The 18,993-nt window shown below is 37.3% G+C and overlaps 2 protein-coding genes across 2 annotated transcripts; one reads left to right on the top strand and one right to left on the bottom strand.

Moving 5' to 3' along the window:
- Positions 1–1,075: 1,075 nt before the first annotated feature.
- Positions 1,076–13,114, bottom strand: LOC129797468 (protein PAT1 homolog 1). Its single transcript, XM_055840073.1, has 7 exons — positions 12,971–13,114; positions 12,421–12,640; positions 11,999–12,356; positions 11,719–11,938; positions 9,365–9,697; positions 8,244–9,278; positions 1,076–2,135 (listed from the first exon to the last, which is right to left on the bottom strand). Exons 1-7 carry the CDS (start codon positions 13,007–13,009, stop codon positions 1,860–1,862), a joined length of 2,481 nt encoding a protein of 826 aa, XP_055696048.1. The 5' UTR covers positions 13,010–13,114; the 3' UTR covers positions 1,076–1,859.
- Positions 13,115–13,578: 464 nt separating this feature from the next.
- Positions 13,579–17,907, top strand: LOC129797545 (xylulose kinase). The gene is made up of 4 exons (XM_055840251.1): positions 13,579–13,843; positions 15,304–15,425; positions 16,041–16,868; positions 16,927–17,907. Exons 1-4 carry the CDS (start codon positions 13,790–13,792, stop codon positions 17,585–17,587), a joined length of 1,665 nt encoding a protein of 554 aa, XP_055696226.1. The 5' UTR covers positions 13,579–13,789; the 3' UTR covers positions 17,588–17,907.
- The last annotated feature ends 1,086 nt before the right edge of the window (positions 17,908–18,993 follow it).

Raw genomic sequence — 18,993 nt, 5'->3', positions numbered from 1 at the left:
CAGTTACATTGATCGCAGCAAAGAGTCTATTTGATCACATAGATGAGATCACATCCACTATATATGTGGAATATAATTGGACTTACCAATTTCTTTCCTATATTCATTTCGATTACTTAATTAATTATCATTTTCCGGGTTTTTCGTCGATATTTTTTTGCATTGGTAAAGGAACCATTTCCTTGATTCCATCAATGCTTATTTATCGGACGTTTTCGAAAACGTCTTCATCAAATCAGTGACCCCTGGCCCATATGTAGCTGCCATCTCATTGTAAAAACTGCCTCTCTCTCTCCATGTTCCTCCCTGCTTCTCGTATCCGGATAACGTTAAAACAGAAGTGTTTTCCCGACGTGTGGCGACAATTATGATTTTCCGCGTTTTTCGTCGACGACGAAAACACTTCTAATTTGGATTACTTCGGTGCTGTCTGGTGATCTCACAATTTATCTTTAATGTTGCTTCAATTTACGAGACCTCGTCGCACTTCTAATCACAATTTCTTTCACAACTTCTCAAATCGTCCTATTTTTCTTTTTCTCACGACAAAGTTCTCTGTTTTTCACACACTTTTTCGATTTCAATATTAATTTATATATTACAAATTCGTAATCTGGCCCGATTTAAAGTTTAGTGTTGAGGGCTCAGAATATCACAAGGATCTCCTGGCCGACGTTGCCGTGGCATTACACCGGGATCGGTATATCAAACCACACACGGCCGGTCTCAGCTTTTCCGCTTCTATTATCCTTAAATGTGCTTGTCGATTTAATTTTCAAATGTTCTGCGTTTCTTAGAAGAAGTAGTCATGATTCTGGATCCTCAATTGTCACCGCTGTAACCTTATTGTTTCATACAATAAACTTTTTGAATTATTGCGCAATAACATGAAATATATCTCTGTTTTTCTCATAGAAATGTGAAGGTTAAGATGCAGAAGCGGAATAAAAGTCTTTATATTTTGAAAGTTTGAAATTAAATTTTAATCAATAATCTCTGAAATATAAAAACCAGCTGTAATCGAATTTTTTGTTTGCCTAAGATTAAACTTTAAAAAATAAGAGAACCAAAGATGTTTGATGTTTTGCATTCTTTTGCTTACATTATTAAATATATTTTATTAACTACAACAGAAGATAAAAGTTTTTTTTTCATTAACTTATGACAGAGAAATATGTTAATTATTTATCCTAATTTACATTTTTTGTTGTTTTTTTTTTGTTTTAAGAAAGAAAATCCATTTGTTGCTGTGTGACATTGTAAAAAATCGTTTTTTTACATCCACATTTATAATTTTTTTTTCATTTATCGTGTGTTACTACAAAAATAAAAGAGGCAAAGCGGGGAAAATAAATTTATGCATAAAGGAGCTATGGATGGGAGAATAGTGGTGTATAAAATATTACAGAGCGCAATATAAAAAAAAGTTTACAATATCTCACATCTATTCCAAACAAGTGCGCTTGCAATTAAAAAAAAAAAACACAAGTTTGAACTGACGAGAGAAATTAAATAATAATTAACTTGCACGAGGAAATTATTTGTTTTTTGTTTGTTTATAATTTGTTTATCTTTTCCTAAAATTTCACCTTTAAATTATATGAAATATAATATAGCATCGTCAGAGAAATTCATTATTACATACAGTTATGGGTATGAGGAAAAGAGAAAAATTTCCGCGACAGGATATTTCGTCCTGATTCACCGTAGTTGCAAGTAATTGCCGTACTCACGATTAAATCGTCACAAACAGATTTTTTCCCATAGAGACGTTGACGATAAAAAAGTAAAAATAGAAGAAACTATTGTAGAGGGACTCCGGAAATGGGGGGATGAGGAGTGGGGGCATTTAAAAGAAATTACTTAAATTCCACCTGCGATAGAGCTGTCGTGAGTGGTTGTGTCTCAATTTCAGGATACCTCCGTAGATGATTGAGAAGAATTTGTAAAATTTCTTTGTCTAAACTCTGCTCAGCTTCCGTGAGTGGCTGCTTGGCAGCACACGCAGCGAGTGTCGCCACAAATTGCCCCCACGCCGTCCCGTCGTTACTTGCCGTCAGCGGGGGTTCATTCTCATCCAGTTGAAAAATTGTTTCCACCCTAAGCATCATCGCAATTATCGACAGCATGCCAAACTGCAAACAAACATGCAAAAAAAGAGATTGAGTTGGTCTCGGCAAAAATTCAATATTTCTCCCCCCACAGTGATTCCCCCCGGGCATTGTATTGGAGGGGTCGTGGTATGGGGGAGAGTAATTTAATATAATATTTAAGAAATCTTCCGTATTTGAGAGAATGGGTGGAAGAATTTCAAAAGAAGATGAAAATGGGTGCGAGTGGTTTGTGAGGTAAATATTTCTCAAAGAAGGAAAACAAAATCCTTTTAGAGTTATTGCTTTTTGCGAATCAATTTCTTTATTAATCGTCTTTACTTTTTTTCTTCATTCCCACAATTCACACGAAAAAAAAACACGCAAAAAGGCTACACAATGAGTGATTGAAGATACAAAGAAAGGGCATAAAGAATGAAAATCAATTAAATCAATTTTTTTGATTTCCTTTTGATTTAATTTCAGGATAAAATAACAGAAATTCAAAATTCGAAGCGCGGAGGCATGAAATTTAAAATTAAAAAAAAACATAAAAAGTCAATCATAACGCGTCCAGTTATAAGAGTTGGTGTCCCACAACGTGTAGAAGTTTGTTTAAGCGTTGTAAATCGATTTGTGAGCAGAATTAGTGGACAAAAATTGATTTTTTTGTGAAATTCGGCAATTTGATGGATAAAAATGGTCATATCTCTGGTTCTATAAGACCTACAGAAATTTCTTGACTAGTTTTGGAAAGGTCTTGAAACAAGCTATAATAACACGAGGTAAATTGTCGCTTCGCTCCAATTTACCTCGCCCCGCTTCGCGGGGATTCGTTGCGCTTCGCGCAAATTTTAGATGGAGAAAATAATTGAGATGAAAAAGGTCCAATAGAAAAATTATTCGTTAGTAAAAACCGCCTGGTATCAGTACTCTGAAAAAAAAGGTTTGTATTTGAGTTTGTCAAAGTTTGTAACTCCCATAAATTTTTTAACAAACATGGAAGTGAAAAGGAGTCAAAGCCCTTTTTTGTCAAAGGAGATTACTTTTTAATCTCCAAGTTTGTTATTTACAAAAATAATACCCAAGTTTGTAGAAGTTTGTTATTGTTTGTAAAAATTTGTAAAAAAAAATCCGCATAGCCCCCCTTACAAACTATTACAAGTTGTTTGTTATATTTTGTTACTTTTAAAATGAGATATCTTTTAAAAAAAAAATAATCAAAATTTATTCACTTTTAAGTTTACAAAAGTGTGGGACTCTGTGGGCCTCCTGAGGATTAACGACGACCTGCTCCTTCCTCCATTCGCGGAAAAATTTCACTGTTGCGTGGATGAAAATCACGCTGATGTCGCTCTCCAGGACTCCCTCCAGAAGCTCTATAGTTATTCCATTACCTATAAATAAAAAAGGATATTTAATTCGAGGATGATTCCATACACGATTAAGGTTATCTTGAAATGTCTTACCATTCAGTGGCACAGGGCATAGAGTTGGGGATTTTCCACGAAATCATAAAAGGTTTTCTCTTTCTCGGTTTTTTTTCACACTTTTCTTAAACGGCGTTCACTCTTGTAAAGCGTTTGAAAATGACACTTATTGCAAATGCAACAAAATAACAAACTTTATCAAAATTGCTTGTTAAAGTTTGTTAATGCACCAAAACAACAAACTTTTTAACAAACTTTATCAAGAATATATGTTAATGGTTGTTTCTATAAACAAACGATCATACAAACATATTTGTAAAGTTTGTAAAAAGTTTGTTCTTCCAAATTTATTTAAATTTGTTTGCAAAAATTTGTAAAATGTTTGTTAATGTTTGTAGTTTTTTGTATTTTTTCCTGAATTTACAAACATTTTACAACCAATAATCTCCAAATACAAGGTTTGTTTGTTAAATTTCATATTTACCTCCAAATTAATATCCTTTAACAAATTTTGACAAACCTCGCTACAAACTATTTTTTTCAGAGTAGTCTCTGTACCAAATTTCATCACGATCGGACCAACGGTGTAGAAATGCATAGCTGTACAGGAACGAAATCATTTCTTTATTATATAGATGGGCCATGCAAAATCTCCAACAGATATTTCAAAGAGAAAAAGTGAATTTCACACAACATTAAAGGCGCCAAATTCAAAAAGTAGTCAAAAAAGCATGAATTTTATATGAGGGCTATGTGAAGGGGGGCTTTGGGGGGAAAATGAATGCCGTTGGTAAAAACCGCCTGGTATCAGTAGTCTCTGTACCAAATTTCATCACGATTGAACCAACGGTGTAGAAATGCATAGCTGTACAGGAACGAAATCCTTTCTTTATTATATAGATATATATCTCAATGATTTTAAAGGTCATATCTAGAACACAAAATGGCGGATTTTTGTTTCACAAAAAGAGTTTTTCGCATTTTTCGTCCTGAATGAATGGTTCTAGAGGTTTCTGATGTTTCAGAAAGTTGCAGATAATTGCAAAACCTTTAATTTGATACGAAGTTGAGTCAAATCGAATAAGCGGTTCAAGAGATATGGCTATTAGAACTTTTCAAATTCAAGAATTTTTCAAATGGCTATATCTTCTAAACGGCGACATAGATTTTCTTCATTTTCGGACTGGTGACACATATTGAGTCAGGCCACTACATATCAAAATTTAAAGGAAAACGATAACAGATGTTCGGAGATATTGCCTCTTAAAGTTAGGCAATTTTTGTTTTTATTTTTAGCGCCTCTTGCAGATGTTTTTGGAACTTGGAATGTTCTAGACAGTTGTAGGGCTTCTTGAAACCTTTCATTTGAACCTAAGTTGGTCAAAATCGGTAAAGCCGTTCTCGAGTTATATCGAAAAAACACTTTTTGCTTTAGGCCGCCATATTTGCTAAACGGTTTGACCGATTTTCAAGTATGAATTGTTGATGAAAACGTCTCATTGAGCTCTACAACATACTAAAATTTCAGATCTGTAGCTATAAGGGAACTAGTTAAAGGTATTTCAAAATGGCGGACGGCGGCCATCTTGGATTTTGAAAATGCGAAAAAATGAAATTTTACACCCACATTTCTATAGAAAACTTCAAACCGGAAGTTTCTATGTGGTACCGTTCTCGAGATATAAGGCAAAGTTTGAACCACCGGCAGGCCGACCGAATCAAAAATTTTCCACCACCATTTTCGTAATGTGGGTTGTCTAAAACGTGCTCATACCAAGTTTGAGCCCAATCTGAGGTGGTCGGTTTTTCCGACGATTACAATACTTGGTGTTGGCCACGAAGTGGAACACCAACTAATTGGAAAGGAAATACATCAGTTGCAAAGAGAAGCAATGACAAAAAATGCCTTTGATGACTTTTTTAACGTTTTTTGGGTCATACTCTGATCCAAAATGAAAATGATTTTTTAGAGATACTTCTAATTATAATATTTTTGGATGCTTTCTTCGCCAATGTAAAGCTAAAGGATCAATCATTCAAGACATATTTTTTTATTCGTCCACTTAATTCCTTTATAGACGATTTTTTGCATCAAACCTGGGAAAACTGGTTCGATTTTCATCACTTTGAAAATCAGCATTTTTTCTATTTTATAATTTTCCGATAGTCTAAACCGACTTGAATCCTATAAATAGAATAAATAACATGAAAAAATTGCTTTAAGGGAACCTCGAAAGTCGAACAAATTTTCCAAAATGCTTTTCCAAACTTTTTGGGTCAACGTATGACCCAATGGGAAGGAAGGGATACAAAACGCGGAATTTTTGACAGCTCATTTCTCATACATAAAGTGTGGTGAAGTGGCTGGATGAGCCACGAAGTTGGGTGATTTGAGCCATTTTCTGTTCTGAGTTTGGATTTTTTGTTAAAAATGTCTTATTTGAGCTCAAAGGAACCCATAAAAATTATTTTTAATTCAATCAACTCGCTAGATTGATCGCGGACCTAATGGGTTAAGCAATTTTGTAGGAGACGATTATCTAATCCATTCTCAAAAGCCTCGTAAAACTTAAAATAAAACTTTATTTGGCATTTCAGCTATTTGCAGTTAGATTTATTGACCAAAGAATTCTCTGGAAAAAATTCAAGAAAACAAATCTTTTTTTGTTGTATTCTCTTCAACATTTGAACCTTTAAAAGGCTTCAAAAGCTTTCAAAAAATGCAAAGAAAATAATTTTAGAAATTTTCCTTAAACAATTAAATGAACTTTTTAGTCTATAGGTATTGTTCAAAGGACTCTCGTCACATAAATACTGTGGGATTAAATAAAAACTTATCAATGCATTTTCAATTTAATTTCCACGCCAGATTAATTGCACTCCACCATTTAGTGACAGGAAAATCGCACAAAAGCTCCACCACTTGTGTACAAATGAATGGGTCGAGTTAAACCACTTAATTCCAAAACCACCACCACCACCCTTTTGCCAGCAGTGGAAGAGGATAATCCAAACTACGATATGTCGGATTATTCTAAGCATCATCAACTCTCTGGCTTGAAAATGAGCATTGTGAATCATCCACCATTGCCTCCCCAAACTCCCCCTCCGTGCCATCATTCCCCGTGTGCATCAATTGGTCCAGTGAAATCAATTAATTTGAATTTTGTATGGCGCCAAAATGGAAGGGCCAATGCATTTTGTAAAGCTCATGCACCCGGAGATTGTGAAATGCGCACATTGTTATTAAATATTGCAATGTTAATTAGTACTAGAGAGTTTGCCAAAGTGTTCCGGCTTGATGGTAAAATTGGCATTTTGAAGTGTTATACACAAAACGTACACACACACTCACTTCAAAAACATAGAGAGGATTGTCAACAAACATTGCAACACTCACAATACTTCAGAGGAGATGAAATTGCAATATGTAAATAGAGCTTTACAATTAAATGCTATTTTGATTAGTTTTTCATTAATCTCCGCCCCCGAAATGGATTTACAAGATTCCCACAATTTTGTAATGATTGAACGTTAAAAGGTGAAAATGATTTTTAGCTGTGTTTCTTTCAGACACAGCTTTGGTGTACCGAACAAAATCGAAAGTCGTCAGATCGGGCTCAAACTTGGGATGATCATGAATTAGGGTCCCCACATTCCAAAAAAAAAAAAAACGTATGCGCCAAAAAAAAATTTTTTCCGGCCGGCCGTCCGTCCGTAGTTCAACCCGAAATTGCGAGAGGACGGTAATAGATAAAGACTTGCGGTAAACCGCAAAGATGTCAAACCCACTCCCCCCACCCCCGCGACCGCCATTTTGAATAACCCCCAAATTTTGTTTTGCCTATATCTCAGGCCCTATTATTATAGCTAAAAATTTGAAATTTTTATATGTTGCAGTGGCCATCAAGAGCTTTCCAACGATACCTCATTTTCGAAAATCGGTCAAGCGGTCATCGGTTTAGTCAATAGGCCGACACAATTTTTCATCAAAAATCGACCATAACTCGAAAACGGCTTGACCGATTTTTATCAACCCAGGCACAAATGAAAGTTCTCAACAAACCCTACAACTTTCTAGAACATCCGAAGTTTCAATAATGACCGCTAGTGGGCCAAAAATCAAAAACAAAATTTTCGATGAGTTTTCGATGAATATCTCGAAAACGCCATTATCGATTTGCTTCATTTTTTGATATATTACAGCCTACTATAAAATCTATTTAAAAAAAAATTTAAAAAATTATGTCGCCATTTTGAAAATATTGAGTTCCAACTTTGACATGTCATATCTTGAGATCTACAAGTCCGATTTTGATCAACTCAAGCGAAAATGAAAGGTTTCATGAAACCCTACAAATGTCTAGAGCATTGCAACTTCGAGAAATGACCGCGAGAGGCACTAAAGTCAAAATTATAATTTTCGAAAACTTCAAACTCGAATATTTCGAAAATGCCAATATCGATCAACTTCATATTTTAATATGTTATAGTTGAGGTTAAGACCTTTCCAACGATAGTTCAAATCGAAAATCTATGGAGCCGTTCCCGAGATATGGCGTTTTAAAAATTTCTTGGGGAATGACTTTTCAACTTTTCCTGACTTTGCGCGTAATTTAAATTAATTTGCATTTTAGTTTGCTATCACAAAATTGGTACACTGAAAGAAACACAGCTCTCGTAAGCTTGGTCAGCTTACCAGTACGTTTTTTTTTTGACTCACCTTACTCGCAAAAATAAAGTTCAGTTTCTTGCTGGCTGCAATAATTGCTTTTGGAACTGTGATAAAGTCACCCAATTTTGCCACAATTAGATGATTCTTGAACTCCGTAAAGAGCCCCCCGAGGGAACCGTCTGTATCATCACGATCCTTCTTGGTGATTATCGGAAGAACAGCAAAAATTGCCTGCCACACTTGCCATTTATGCTCCTCATCCACTAAATGCGGCAGTGCACGCTTTATCAGTGTCTTCCCCTTTCGTACATTCATCATTCCCATCACCTTGTCCACACTCAATCCCGCCACAAGTTGCGGTAGAAGATCATCGAGTTTCTCTGGCTCGGGGTACTTCTCATCGATCGCATCGAGTACCGCCTGACGACTCTTACCCTCCCCATCAGCTGGATCTTCACTCTCCAACTGCTCCAGGGCCTGCTTCCGCTCGCGCTCTTTCTTCGCCTTCACCACGAGCGCCGTGGAAACAGCAATGGGATTCTTCAGATCTTCAATCTTCAGCACAATTTTGTACAAGGACTCAATGTGCAGCAACATCTGTCGCGATTTCTTCTGTGTACTCAACTCAATGCTCGGATTCAATTGATACCCCGTTTCCGGGCCCATTATATCCATGTCAATAATCTTCCGCGGTGCCGTCACACTGCCACACTGAAGCTTCCCCAAGCTATTCTCAAACTGCAACGGGGTGTACGTTCGTGGTGTCATCTCCTTGTCACCCTTATTTGCATCCTGATTCTTCTTATCGCGATCGTGATTTCGCTGATTCGTCCCATTCTTCCCCATTGACATGAGCACGAGCTGTTGGTGACCCTTGGGCTGTGTCAGGGGATGATTCATCTGATTATCCCGATGTGCCTTACTCTCGCGCTCACGCCTCATACGTCTCTCCTTGAAGACGGTGTAGTAGTAGTCATCAATGTAGGGTGTCTCCGTATTGAGTTGCAGCAATTGAATCCCTATCAGCCACTGCTTATTTCGTTGACTCATTAAATTTGCATATTCATCATACTCCTCCAAATTCTACAAAAAAATATTCTCAATAAATTAATAATTCATTTTGAATCTACACCCCCCACAAAATTTATATAAATATTCAATAAACTCACCAAATTGCCATCACTTTTGTGCTGTTGTTGCTGCTTAAAGCGATGCTGCTGTTGATGATTCTGATTGCTGTTCTTGCTTCCATTCATCTGATTCTGGTGATAAGAATTATTCCCGGCATCGAAATTATTCATGCGATTGAAATAGAGCATGGGATGGTTTTGCTGTATTTCTTGCACTAATCTCTTATTGTATTGATTCACACTGACGGGATTGCTTTGCATCTGCGAAGTCGGAGGTGGTGGTGTGGGAAATGGTGGCCCATTCATCAGGGGATTTATCCTGCCCGGCTGTCCTGGCATTGGTGGTCGTACACCCCCAAAATTTGAATGCATCTGGAAGATTTAAAAAAAAAACGAATTCTTTTGAATTTCTTTGCAAAATAATGTAATTCCACTGACGTAGGTAGGAAGAAGGGTTTTTGCTTTGTCTAAACATGAACGACATGAACAAACAGGATTTCCTTCTAGAAGAAATCTTAAGGAAATCTGGGAAATCTAGAGATTTTTAAAATTAAATTATTTTCAAACTCAAAATTCCTGCATTAAAAATGCTAAAAGAGGATTTTCAAACGTTTAAGAAATATAAAATCTTAGTTTCAAACGTTAGAAGTTATATCAAACTTTAACACTTAAAGGATCGAGGATTCTAACCTCAAAACTTAGATGTTAATTTTCTCTGAAAAAGAAAATGTTTTCCAAGTTTTTTTTCGACCATCCTGAAGTAATTGAAATGTATCCACAGATGTAGAATTTATCACAGAATGTTCAATAGATTTTAGTACTGTGGCGATTGAAAAAAGTCAAATTGTCCACGGTGTCCAGCAAAATCCTCCAAGGGTTAAAGAAGACATTTCAAACGATAAAAAGACGTCAAACTTGAAAAGTTACGGCAAACGTTAAAAAATATACATAGGAAAAAAAATCAAACTTTAAAAAAAAAGCATTAAGATAAGTCAAATGTTTGAAATAATGTCAAATGTTAAAAAAACATCAAAATTTGGAAATAAACGTCAAACGTTAGAGAAGAAAAATCAAATGTTAAATATTAAATGAACACGTTAAACGATAAAAAAGCCTAAACGTTAGAGATAATGTCAAACTTAAAAAGAAATTAATTATGAAAACGTCAATCTTCTGAAAATAAACAAATACGTTAAAAAGTTTCTGTTCTTAAAAGTTCTTAAAAAGTTAATTTGATTACAATGCCCATTAATGTTATTCAGTAATCTCATCGCAATCTTCATAAACTTGTAGCGTTCTTTAATTTAAAAAAAAAATATTTATTTTCTAAACACACTCTTTTATCAATTTTTACGTACACCTCTGCATAAATTTTGAATGAAATATTATTCTTATGCTTTTTTTTATTTACAAAATCTTTCAAAGTTTATATTTCAGAAGAATTTCTCTGATTACGAACGATTTATCAAAATTGAATTTTCTCTATAATCATTTATTTGTAGATAAGATAGAATTTTATCTCGGTATTTGAGTTAATAGTTGTTGAGGTATTTCGAGGGCTTTTGTCATATTATCTCACTAAATGAGTACATATTATATTGAGAGATTATTATTCTTTATTCTTCTTTGTACTTATTTAATTCAGAGCTTTCAACATTTTTTTCTTTTTTGAAAATAGATTTGTCTTCGTAGCGTCGTGATTAAATCAAGGAAAAAGGATTCATTAAAAAACGTCCAAAGCACTTTAAATCGATCTTCTGCGATATTTTTGCTGCATTGTTTTGGAACCAGAGATCTGCAAAAATCCTAATTATTCTTTCTAGTCAAGCTTTAACCTTTCTGTGGTGCAAATTAACCCTTTAAAGTCCGCGATCAATCTAGCGAGCTGATGGAACTAAAAATAATATTTCGGTGTTCTTTTGTGCTCAAATAAAACATTTTGACAGAAAATTCCAACTCAAAAATTTTCGGTTTTTCATCCTTCCTGATCCTGTGAGTACTTGGGGATGTCCTTTTGTGATCATAAAATGATCAGGGATTGTAAAGACATAATCTTGTACTAATTTGAACTTAATATTCATAAAATAACTGTACAAAATGAAACATTTTCAAAATCGAGTCTTTGGGTCAGCGTATGCATCCTAGAGAAATCTTTATCTATAATTATCAACTCTGTGTGATATTGAACGTTATTTACAAAATTCAATGCCATTTTATCGCATATTGCACCGTTGAGACCTTATATTTTGTATAAAATAAACAAAAACAGCTAAGAATCCCCTCCACATTTACCCCCCCCCCCCCCCTTTTGACAGCCTCTGACCAACTAAACTAAAATGTGGAGAGCAATGGAAATAAGAAGTAGGAAATGCGTGAAAGAGCGTAGTACTTACAGGCATGTTGCTGTAGGGCATTTGGGGCATGCCGGCGGGTGGGATGGGACGCGGCATCGGCGGGCCGCCCATGGAAGTCATCAGGTGCATTAGCGGAAAGTCCGATGGGGGTGGTCGAAAGGGTGGCGGCTGTTGCTTTGCCATCGGAACGTTGTAGAGCGGAACGTTGTGTGCCTGCGACAGTGGGGACGGAAGAATTCCCGGTGGCGGCATGATGTGCCTAAAACAAAATGGGAATTAAATCTGTTTTGTCACGGATTTGGGGGAATTCTCATCTTACCGGCAGTTCAGCTGATTGGGTGGCGGAGGCAGATTTGGTGGCTTCGGCGGCTCCGGGGCGTAATGGAGGGGCATCCCGAGAGCCCCAAGAGCGTCTCGTGGTGTTGTTTGTGCTTTGCGGATGTTTCGCTCAATATCCTCCACGGTGAACATTTTCGGGAGTGGAGAATGGGAATTGAGCACGGGGGCTTTAGGCGCTTTTGACATGTCCGGCTTGGACAAGGCATTGTACGGGTCATCGCGCTTTCTGTGATCCACCGGAGATGACCACACGCTGGAATCCAATTTTAGTGGCAATTCGGGGTCATCTAAATTCTCCAGGAAGCAATCGTCCAAAGAGACTCGTGAGAGGTTCACATCTAAAATTTCCGGGAAAGTTTTAATCAATTGCTCTCTAAGCAAGATCTTTGCGTTGATACTCACCCAAGTCAGCACCATATTTATTCCGGGAAGAATTTGCATTCTCCACAGGTGCTCTGTGAGGCTTCTCATTGGTCTGCTTCTTCTCACTTTCGAGCTTCACGAGGTTCTCATGGATACCCTCCCAATCCGTACTGACGGCCGCTCCGAATGTCTCATCATTTAAGGCATCGTACTCCAATTCATCATCATCATCCAGGCCGTCTCCGAAGTCATCTTCCGGCTGCAAGAAAAACATTCCCACCGTGGAATTACGATTGAAATTCCGGAACCTTGACGTCCGGGCGCAACCACCATTCCCTGCATTTTTCCCACCTTTTTACCCCCTAAATATGCCCCGTGGTGCCCCAATGCTAATCCTTGGGGGTGCAGAAAACTCTCTCTGGGCTTTACATAACACGCAGTGGGTTAAATAAACGCACAAAACGTGGAAATTCCAAAGAGCTGTGACCTTTGGGTTGTCCCTCTCCCCAAACAGATGCACATTTCACCCCCAATTCCTCCCACGTGCGCCCCCTTTCTGCCCACGCAGCACACCCCAAGCCCTACTTACCGGCAATGAGGTGTCGAATCCAAAAAATGAATCAGCCATCAGTAGAAAAACTTAATTTCTATTGCAATTTCACTAAATATCATAATAAATTACTTTTAACGCTTCCAACGCCATCTACAATGACACGCACGCCATCTGCAATTGATACCGCCATCTGCCATTGGACATATCCTACGCCACATCCAAATTTGCACTTATGACATTTTCAATAATTGTCCCAGGTGTTTGGGGAATGTGTGACGGGACATACCGTAGGAACTATTCAATGAAATGAGTTTTTTTGGCTTTTAAAACGATGAGTTAAAATAGAATTGATTAAATTTTTTTTATATTGTTCATAACATGGTTTTAGTTAACATATTCTCCGCAACAGCTCAGACACAAGTAGATGCGTAGATGAGTTTTCGTAGATTTTATTTTCAAATTATTTCTTTATACTACTTCATTAGGTACTGTTTGATGTCATTTCTTATAAGAAAAACTAAAGAAAAGCTAAAAATAAAAAAATTCTCATATTCAAATAAGATTATTTCGTCAAGTGATATCATACGACATGTCCTAGGAATGTCCATAACTCATGTTCAAATAATGGAGGAAGGAAATTTTAATGGGATTAATTTTCGTTACTGTCAACAATAAAACTTAAAAACATTGCGGCAGCTTTTCTGTGTTGTAAAAATCTATCTGTGTTCCCTGCTAATCAACTCCGCATTTGGCGATAATCCTCAGCCGAGTGCAAGTGTAGTCATTCCTCACTTCACCCAAGTGCTTAATCTTACATTGTGCCTTAATTGTAGAAACAGCCCGTACTTACAAAACATGATTTCGCATGAGCAGGAAACTTTCCTTGGATTCGACCTCAGCACGCAAAAGGTAAATATCCTTTCTATTTTTATATCCTTATTTATCTTCTCTGTCATAAAATCCTCTTCTGATCATCCCACCCACATAAACCTGCCGATATAAAGGTGTAGCCGAAATTCAACACCGTTGGGCGAGAAATTGAGTAAATTGTGTGGGAGTGCTATAAAGGAATTTTCCTAACTTTTGCCGTTTTAATACTAACTCCAAACCTTTAAATAAAATTTCCTTGAAAAATCTTTAATTGAGATAATAGTGATAATATGAGGCGAACCACTTTATCAATTGATGTAGAAATAATTGAGTTATTTTAATACAGTAGTGCAGAGGAATATTTTACACTGAAATTTGTAGAAAAAGAAAAGTAGATTGAGGTCCTAAGGGTCCTAATTAATAGTTAGACGATCAAAGAATGGCTCTAAGTTTAAAGATCTCTATCAAGTAACCCAGCTATTATTAAAAAAAAATCTCGGTAGAGGGCCTTTCTGCAAGAGAGCCATCTAGTGTGTGATTTAAATTACACGACGTTGTTCTTTTCATTCACCTTTATGAAGCGCTAAATAAAAATTATATAGGCCCACATAAAATCACAGAATATAAAAACAAAAGATTCTAAAGAAAATGCTTGAAATATTAAATTGTTTTCTATCAACTATGTGGCTTATTTTTAGAAAAATAATTCATGGAGCTCGAGTAAAAAATTGATTATCCACAGTAAACTGATAAAAGGTCATTTTCTATCAATTTTATTTATTTTCCGCCTTTCTTTATTAGCACAGCTGAAACAAATTATAAGTTTTGCGAGATATCACGCAACAGTTTCAAGAACAAATCAATTTTACAACCTATTCAATAGTTCTAATTTTAATTGATAGAATATACCAAATCAGGTTTATTTATTTTTTTTATTAGTTTTCTACAAAATTAAAGTTGTTTTGTATATTTACGTATTTTTTTTTTTTTAATAGGAAAATATATTTAGTCAACGAGGAAATTCTAATATGTAAAAGGACAAAAAATTAATTCTATAGATATGCCTAAAATTTCTAATTAGACAATTACTTTGAAAAAAGAGTCAGTTTCTTTATGGAAAGTTGATCTAAATTTTGCTAAAAATTATTCATTTCTATCAGCATCCAATATGTTGTTACACTCACAGTTTGAATCCAATTGCTCCCAAATAATTGGGCTGTTAAAGTGTATTTTGCATTATTATTTTTTTTAGTTTTTTTTTCTCTTTGCACCTTTGCCTAAATACAGAAAGTAAATTTTACTCATTATCTCCCACGCACGTGTGAGCGGCTAATTTGCATTTTTGTTGAATTTGTGTGCCTTTTTCTACGCGTACTGAACGCCAGACTGAGATTTGCTAAAACCGCGTGCTTTTCGTTGTCCTCATTAACCTTCTTTTGTGACGTGATCCGAGTGTTTATGTTTTATTATGATTTTTTCCTTCCCTCTCTCCGTTGCAGCTCAAAGCGGTGCAATTATCTAACACACTGGAAGTGCTGGCACAAGCTGAAGTAAAGTTCGACTCTGATCTTCAGGGTTTTCGGACATTTGGAGGCGTCAATGCGGGTACGCAGAAGCAAGAGTAGGTTCCTCTTTCTTAAGAATTATTTTACATTTAAGATTATTTTAGAAATAATGGGACTTATTCAGCGACCAAGAAATCCTTGAAATCTTTGAATTTTGTTACTAAAATTTCAGTAAAGCATGCACTTGAGCCCTACTAAAAATCCCACTAACAAAAACTAACTAACGAAACTAAAAGAACAATCTCTGTTTAAAAAAAAAAATACTTCTGATTGGCGGATTTTAAACAAATCCTTTTCATTGGTTACATTTATTATCTACGTAACAACCAGGTAGAGCTTTCATGCAAAGTTGATTTGAACAAAGTGTAGCTAAGTCCAAAAACTAATAATAAGTTGTAGTTTTAGCCCCTTAATGTGTCTTAGAAAACTTTTAAAGAAAAAAATATTTTTATTCTAAAGATCATAAATGAATGGTGATCTCTGTTTATGATCTTTATACAGTTTCAACGATTTTTTTGCTATATCTCAATATATTTTCCATATTTAATTACAAATAAATCATAAAGATAGAGAGATAAGTAAGAATTTTATTATTACATATAGAGCACTAGAAGTGCATGAAAAAGACAAATAATAAAATTCTACAAATGAAATGAAATATTTTATTCAAGATTCTTTGTGCAACCGGTAATGTGGGTGAAGGCCCTGGACATGGTGTTGGATCGTTTGGTGGTCCAGGGCGCAGATCTCAGTACTGTGGCAGCACTAAGTGGTGCCGCACAGCAACATGGATCGGTCTACTGGTCCCGTCACGGTGTCCAAATTCTCGGGAATCTCGATCCAGACAAATTCCTCCATATGCAAATTGACGACTCCGCCTTCACGCTCACCCGCACGCCCATCTGGATGGACGGCACGACGACAAAGCAGTGCCACGAGATGGAGGAAGCCATTGGGGGACGTGATCAAATGGTCCAACTCACCGGCTCAAAATGCTACGAAAGATTCACCGGGCCGCAAATTAGAAAGATTTTCCAGCAACGTCCCGACGTCTATGAGCACACTGAGCGAATATCCCTTGTCAGTAGTTTCCTAGCATCGATCTTCCTTGGGGCTGTAGCTCCCATTGATTACTCCGATGGCTCAGGCATGAATCTCCTGGATATTGTGAAGAAAACTTGGTCACAGGAATGTATAAATTCCTGTGCTCCTGATTTGGAGCCGAGACTTGGTGAATTGAGATCCAGTACGGAAGTTTTGGGTGATATTGCCCCCTTTTTCGTGCAGAGATTCAATTTTAGCACAAACTGCAAGGTGGTTGCGTTCACGGGGGATAATCCTTCAGCCCTCACGGGAATGGTTGTGGACAGAGATTGGCTGGTCTTATCTCTCGGGACAAGTGATACGGTCATGATGACACTCGATGAACCACCAAAGTTCGAGGAAGGGCATGTGTTCATCCATCCCACGGACACAAAGAGTTACATGGGGATGCTGTGGTGAGTTATCAGAGATTTTCTGAACTATTTCAACGAAGCCATTTAACCAAATGATCAGTTTCAGAAACGGTTCTCTCGTGCGAGATAAATTCAAACACGCTGAAGGCAACAACAGCTGGGATTACTTCAGTGAACTCCTGGAATCCATGCCGAGAGGAAATTTCGGGAATATGGCTTTGCATTTTGTGAATCAAGAAATCATTCCCAATGTCAAGGGCACCCTGCGATGGAACAAAGATTCCTCGTCAAGTAATCCCGAAGCTGCCAAGGGTGTTGCCAAATTTTCATCTCCACAGACGGAGATTCGAGCTCTAATTGAGGGTCAAATGCTCCACCGGCGAGCCATTGCAAGCGATATGGGCTTCCTTTTCGGCGAGAATACGCGTATCCTTGCCACGGGTGGAGCGTCGGCCAATAAAGCCATCCTGCAGGTGATGGCAGATGTGTTCAATGCCCCTGTCTATGTGCAATCGGCTACTGAAGCTGCCCTCCTGGGGGCAGCCTATCGTGCCAAATACGCAATGTACCTGCAAGACGATGAGACGCGAAAGCTTGATCCGGAAAACATTGAGAGCTACTACAGCTTCTTCCAGCGTCTTCTTCCGCACCATGTGCAATGCGTCTGTGAACCTAGCCGCGACAGTCACGAAATCTACACAAAAATGCTAACGCGATGGCGTGAAATGATCACAGTTCTTATGACACAGCAGCAGGACTAAAAGTTCAGCTGTGTGCCAACGTCCCTGACAGATCTGAATTTTAATTCACGGACAAAGCTTATCAATTTCTTATAAAAAAATCAAAATATTAATGTTAAAAAAGGTCTGTCAGGGAAAGGACTCTAGAAAGGATATTAAGTAGATTAGCTAAAATTGGCTTTGTCATCTAGCAGCTAAAAAAGCTTTAAAATGCATTTTGCAACCATGGGATATTTTATTTTGCAAAGAGAAATACTTACCTATTTTATACTCATGATGGCTAAATTTATTAATTCAATTCTTTTACAAATAAAAATATTTATTTTAAATGAAATTAAAAAGCTGCTATTTCTTCTTGACCTTCCACAAGGCAAAGAAAACAATTTCCGAGATTTCTCGATTGGTGGGCTGCTCCCGTAACATGGTGTACAACGCTTTGGCACCGAAGACAACACGTAAGCGAGGGAGGAAACCAGCCACCACACAACGCACGGACAGCCGCATCTGCAGGGCATCACGGAACGACCCATTTGCATCCTCCCGAAGCATTCAACGGGACCTTGATCTCCCTGTGACTGCCCGAATAGTCAGGAACCGGCTGAGGAATGCAAATATCAATGGCAGAGTCTCCAGGAAGGTTCCCTATCTGAAGAAAAAAACCACATTCGAGCAAGACTGCAATTCGCCGAAGCGCACAGGGCTTATGTGGGGCCGGAAGGGGAGAAAAAATGGAGAAATATTCTTTGGTCCGACGAGACCAAGATCTTCGGCAATGATTGCCGTCGCTCCGTGCGTCGCCCACCCAACACCGCCCATGACCCCAAATACACCAAGAAGACAGTGAAACACGGAGGTGGTAACATCAAACTTTGGAGCTGCTTTTCGTGGAATGGGGTGGGGCCCATTCACCTCATTGAGCAGAACATGGACCAACATGTGTATCGCAGCATCAAGGAACATTGTTATGCTTCCATATGCGGAAGAACACATGCCTCTGCGGTGGACTTTCCAGCAGGACAACGACCCCAAGCACACCTCAAGATCAATCAAACACAAAATCAAGATCAGTCAAATACTAAATCTTGAAATATTTTGAATTTCCAAGATTGGGCCTAATTCAGTGACCAAGAAACCCTTGAAATCTTTGAATTTTGTACTGAAATTTCAAGGGTTTCTTGGTCGCTGAATAAGGCCTATTATCCTGAAAATTTCTTGGAACTTTTAAGTAGAATACCAAATCTTGGTTTTTTTCTTTATTTTGATCTTTATATTTATCTCAGTATACCGCCAAAGCTGACATTTCTCAACTTTCAAGGAAAGATCTTTGTTTGTAAATAAAATCCTTCTCTCTGTAGCCACTGAAGAAGACTCCGAACGGAGCTGAAAGCTCTGGAAAACGTGAGTTTTTCTGAGTGAGAGCCCCCATC

The sequence above is a fragment of the Lutzomyia longipalpis genome, chromosome 1 (assembly GCF_024334085.1).
Source record: "Lutzomyia longipalpis isolate SR_M1_2022 chromosome 1, ASM2433408v1".
Taxonomy (NCBI): Eukaryota; Metazoa; Arthropoda; class Insecta; order Diptera; family Psychodidae; genus Lutzomyia; species Lutzomyia longipalpis.
The sequence above is the reverse complement of the archived record's forward strand: the minus strand, read 5'-3'. Positions and strand labels throughout refer to the sequence as shown.

What these genes read in the sequence shown, in the direction of transcription:
- LOC129797468 (XM_055840073.1), bottom strand. Translation starts at nt 13,009, where the DNA reads ATGGCTGATTCATTTTTTGGATTCGACACCTCATTGCCG. An exon ending in GATTCGACACCTCATTGCCG is followed by an intron (nt 12,641 to 12,970) that starts GTAAGTAGGGCT and finishes TTTTTCTTGCAG; the next exon opens with CCGGAAGATGACTTCGGAGA. An exon ending in TAAATATGGTGCTGACTTGG is followed by an intron (nt 12,357 to 12,420) that starts GTGAGTATCAAC and finishes CGGAAATTTTAG; the next exon opens with ATGTGAACCTCTCACGAGTC.
- LOC129797545 (XM_055840251.1), top strand. Translation starts at nt 13,790, where the DNA reads ATGATTTCGCATGAGCAGGAAACTTTCCTTGGATTCGACCTCAGCACG. An exon ending in TCGACCTCAGCACGCAAAAG is followed by an intron (nt 13,844 to 15,303) that starts GTAAATATCCTT and finishes TCTCCGTTGCAG; the next exon opens with CTCAAAGCGGTGCAATTATC. An exon ending in AGTTACATGGGGATGCTGTG is followed by an intron (nt 16,869 to 16,926) that starts GTGAGTTATCAG and finishes CCAAATGATCAG; the next exon opens with TTTCAGAAACGGTTCTCTCG.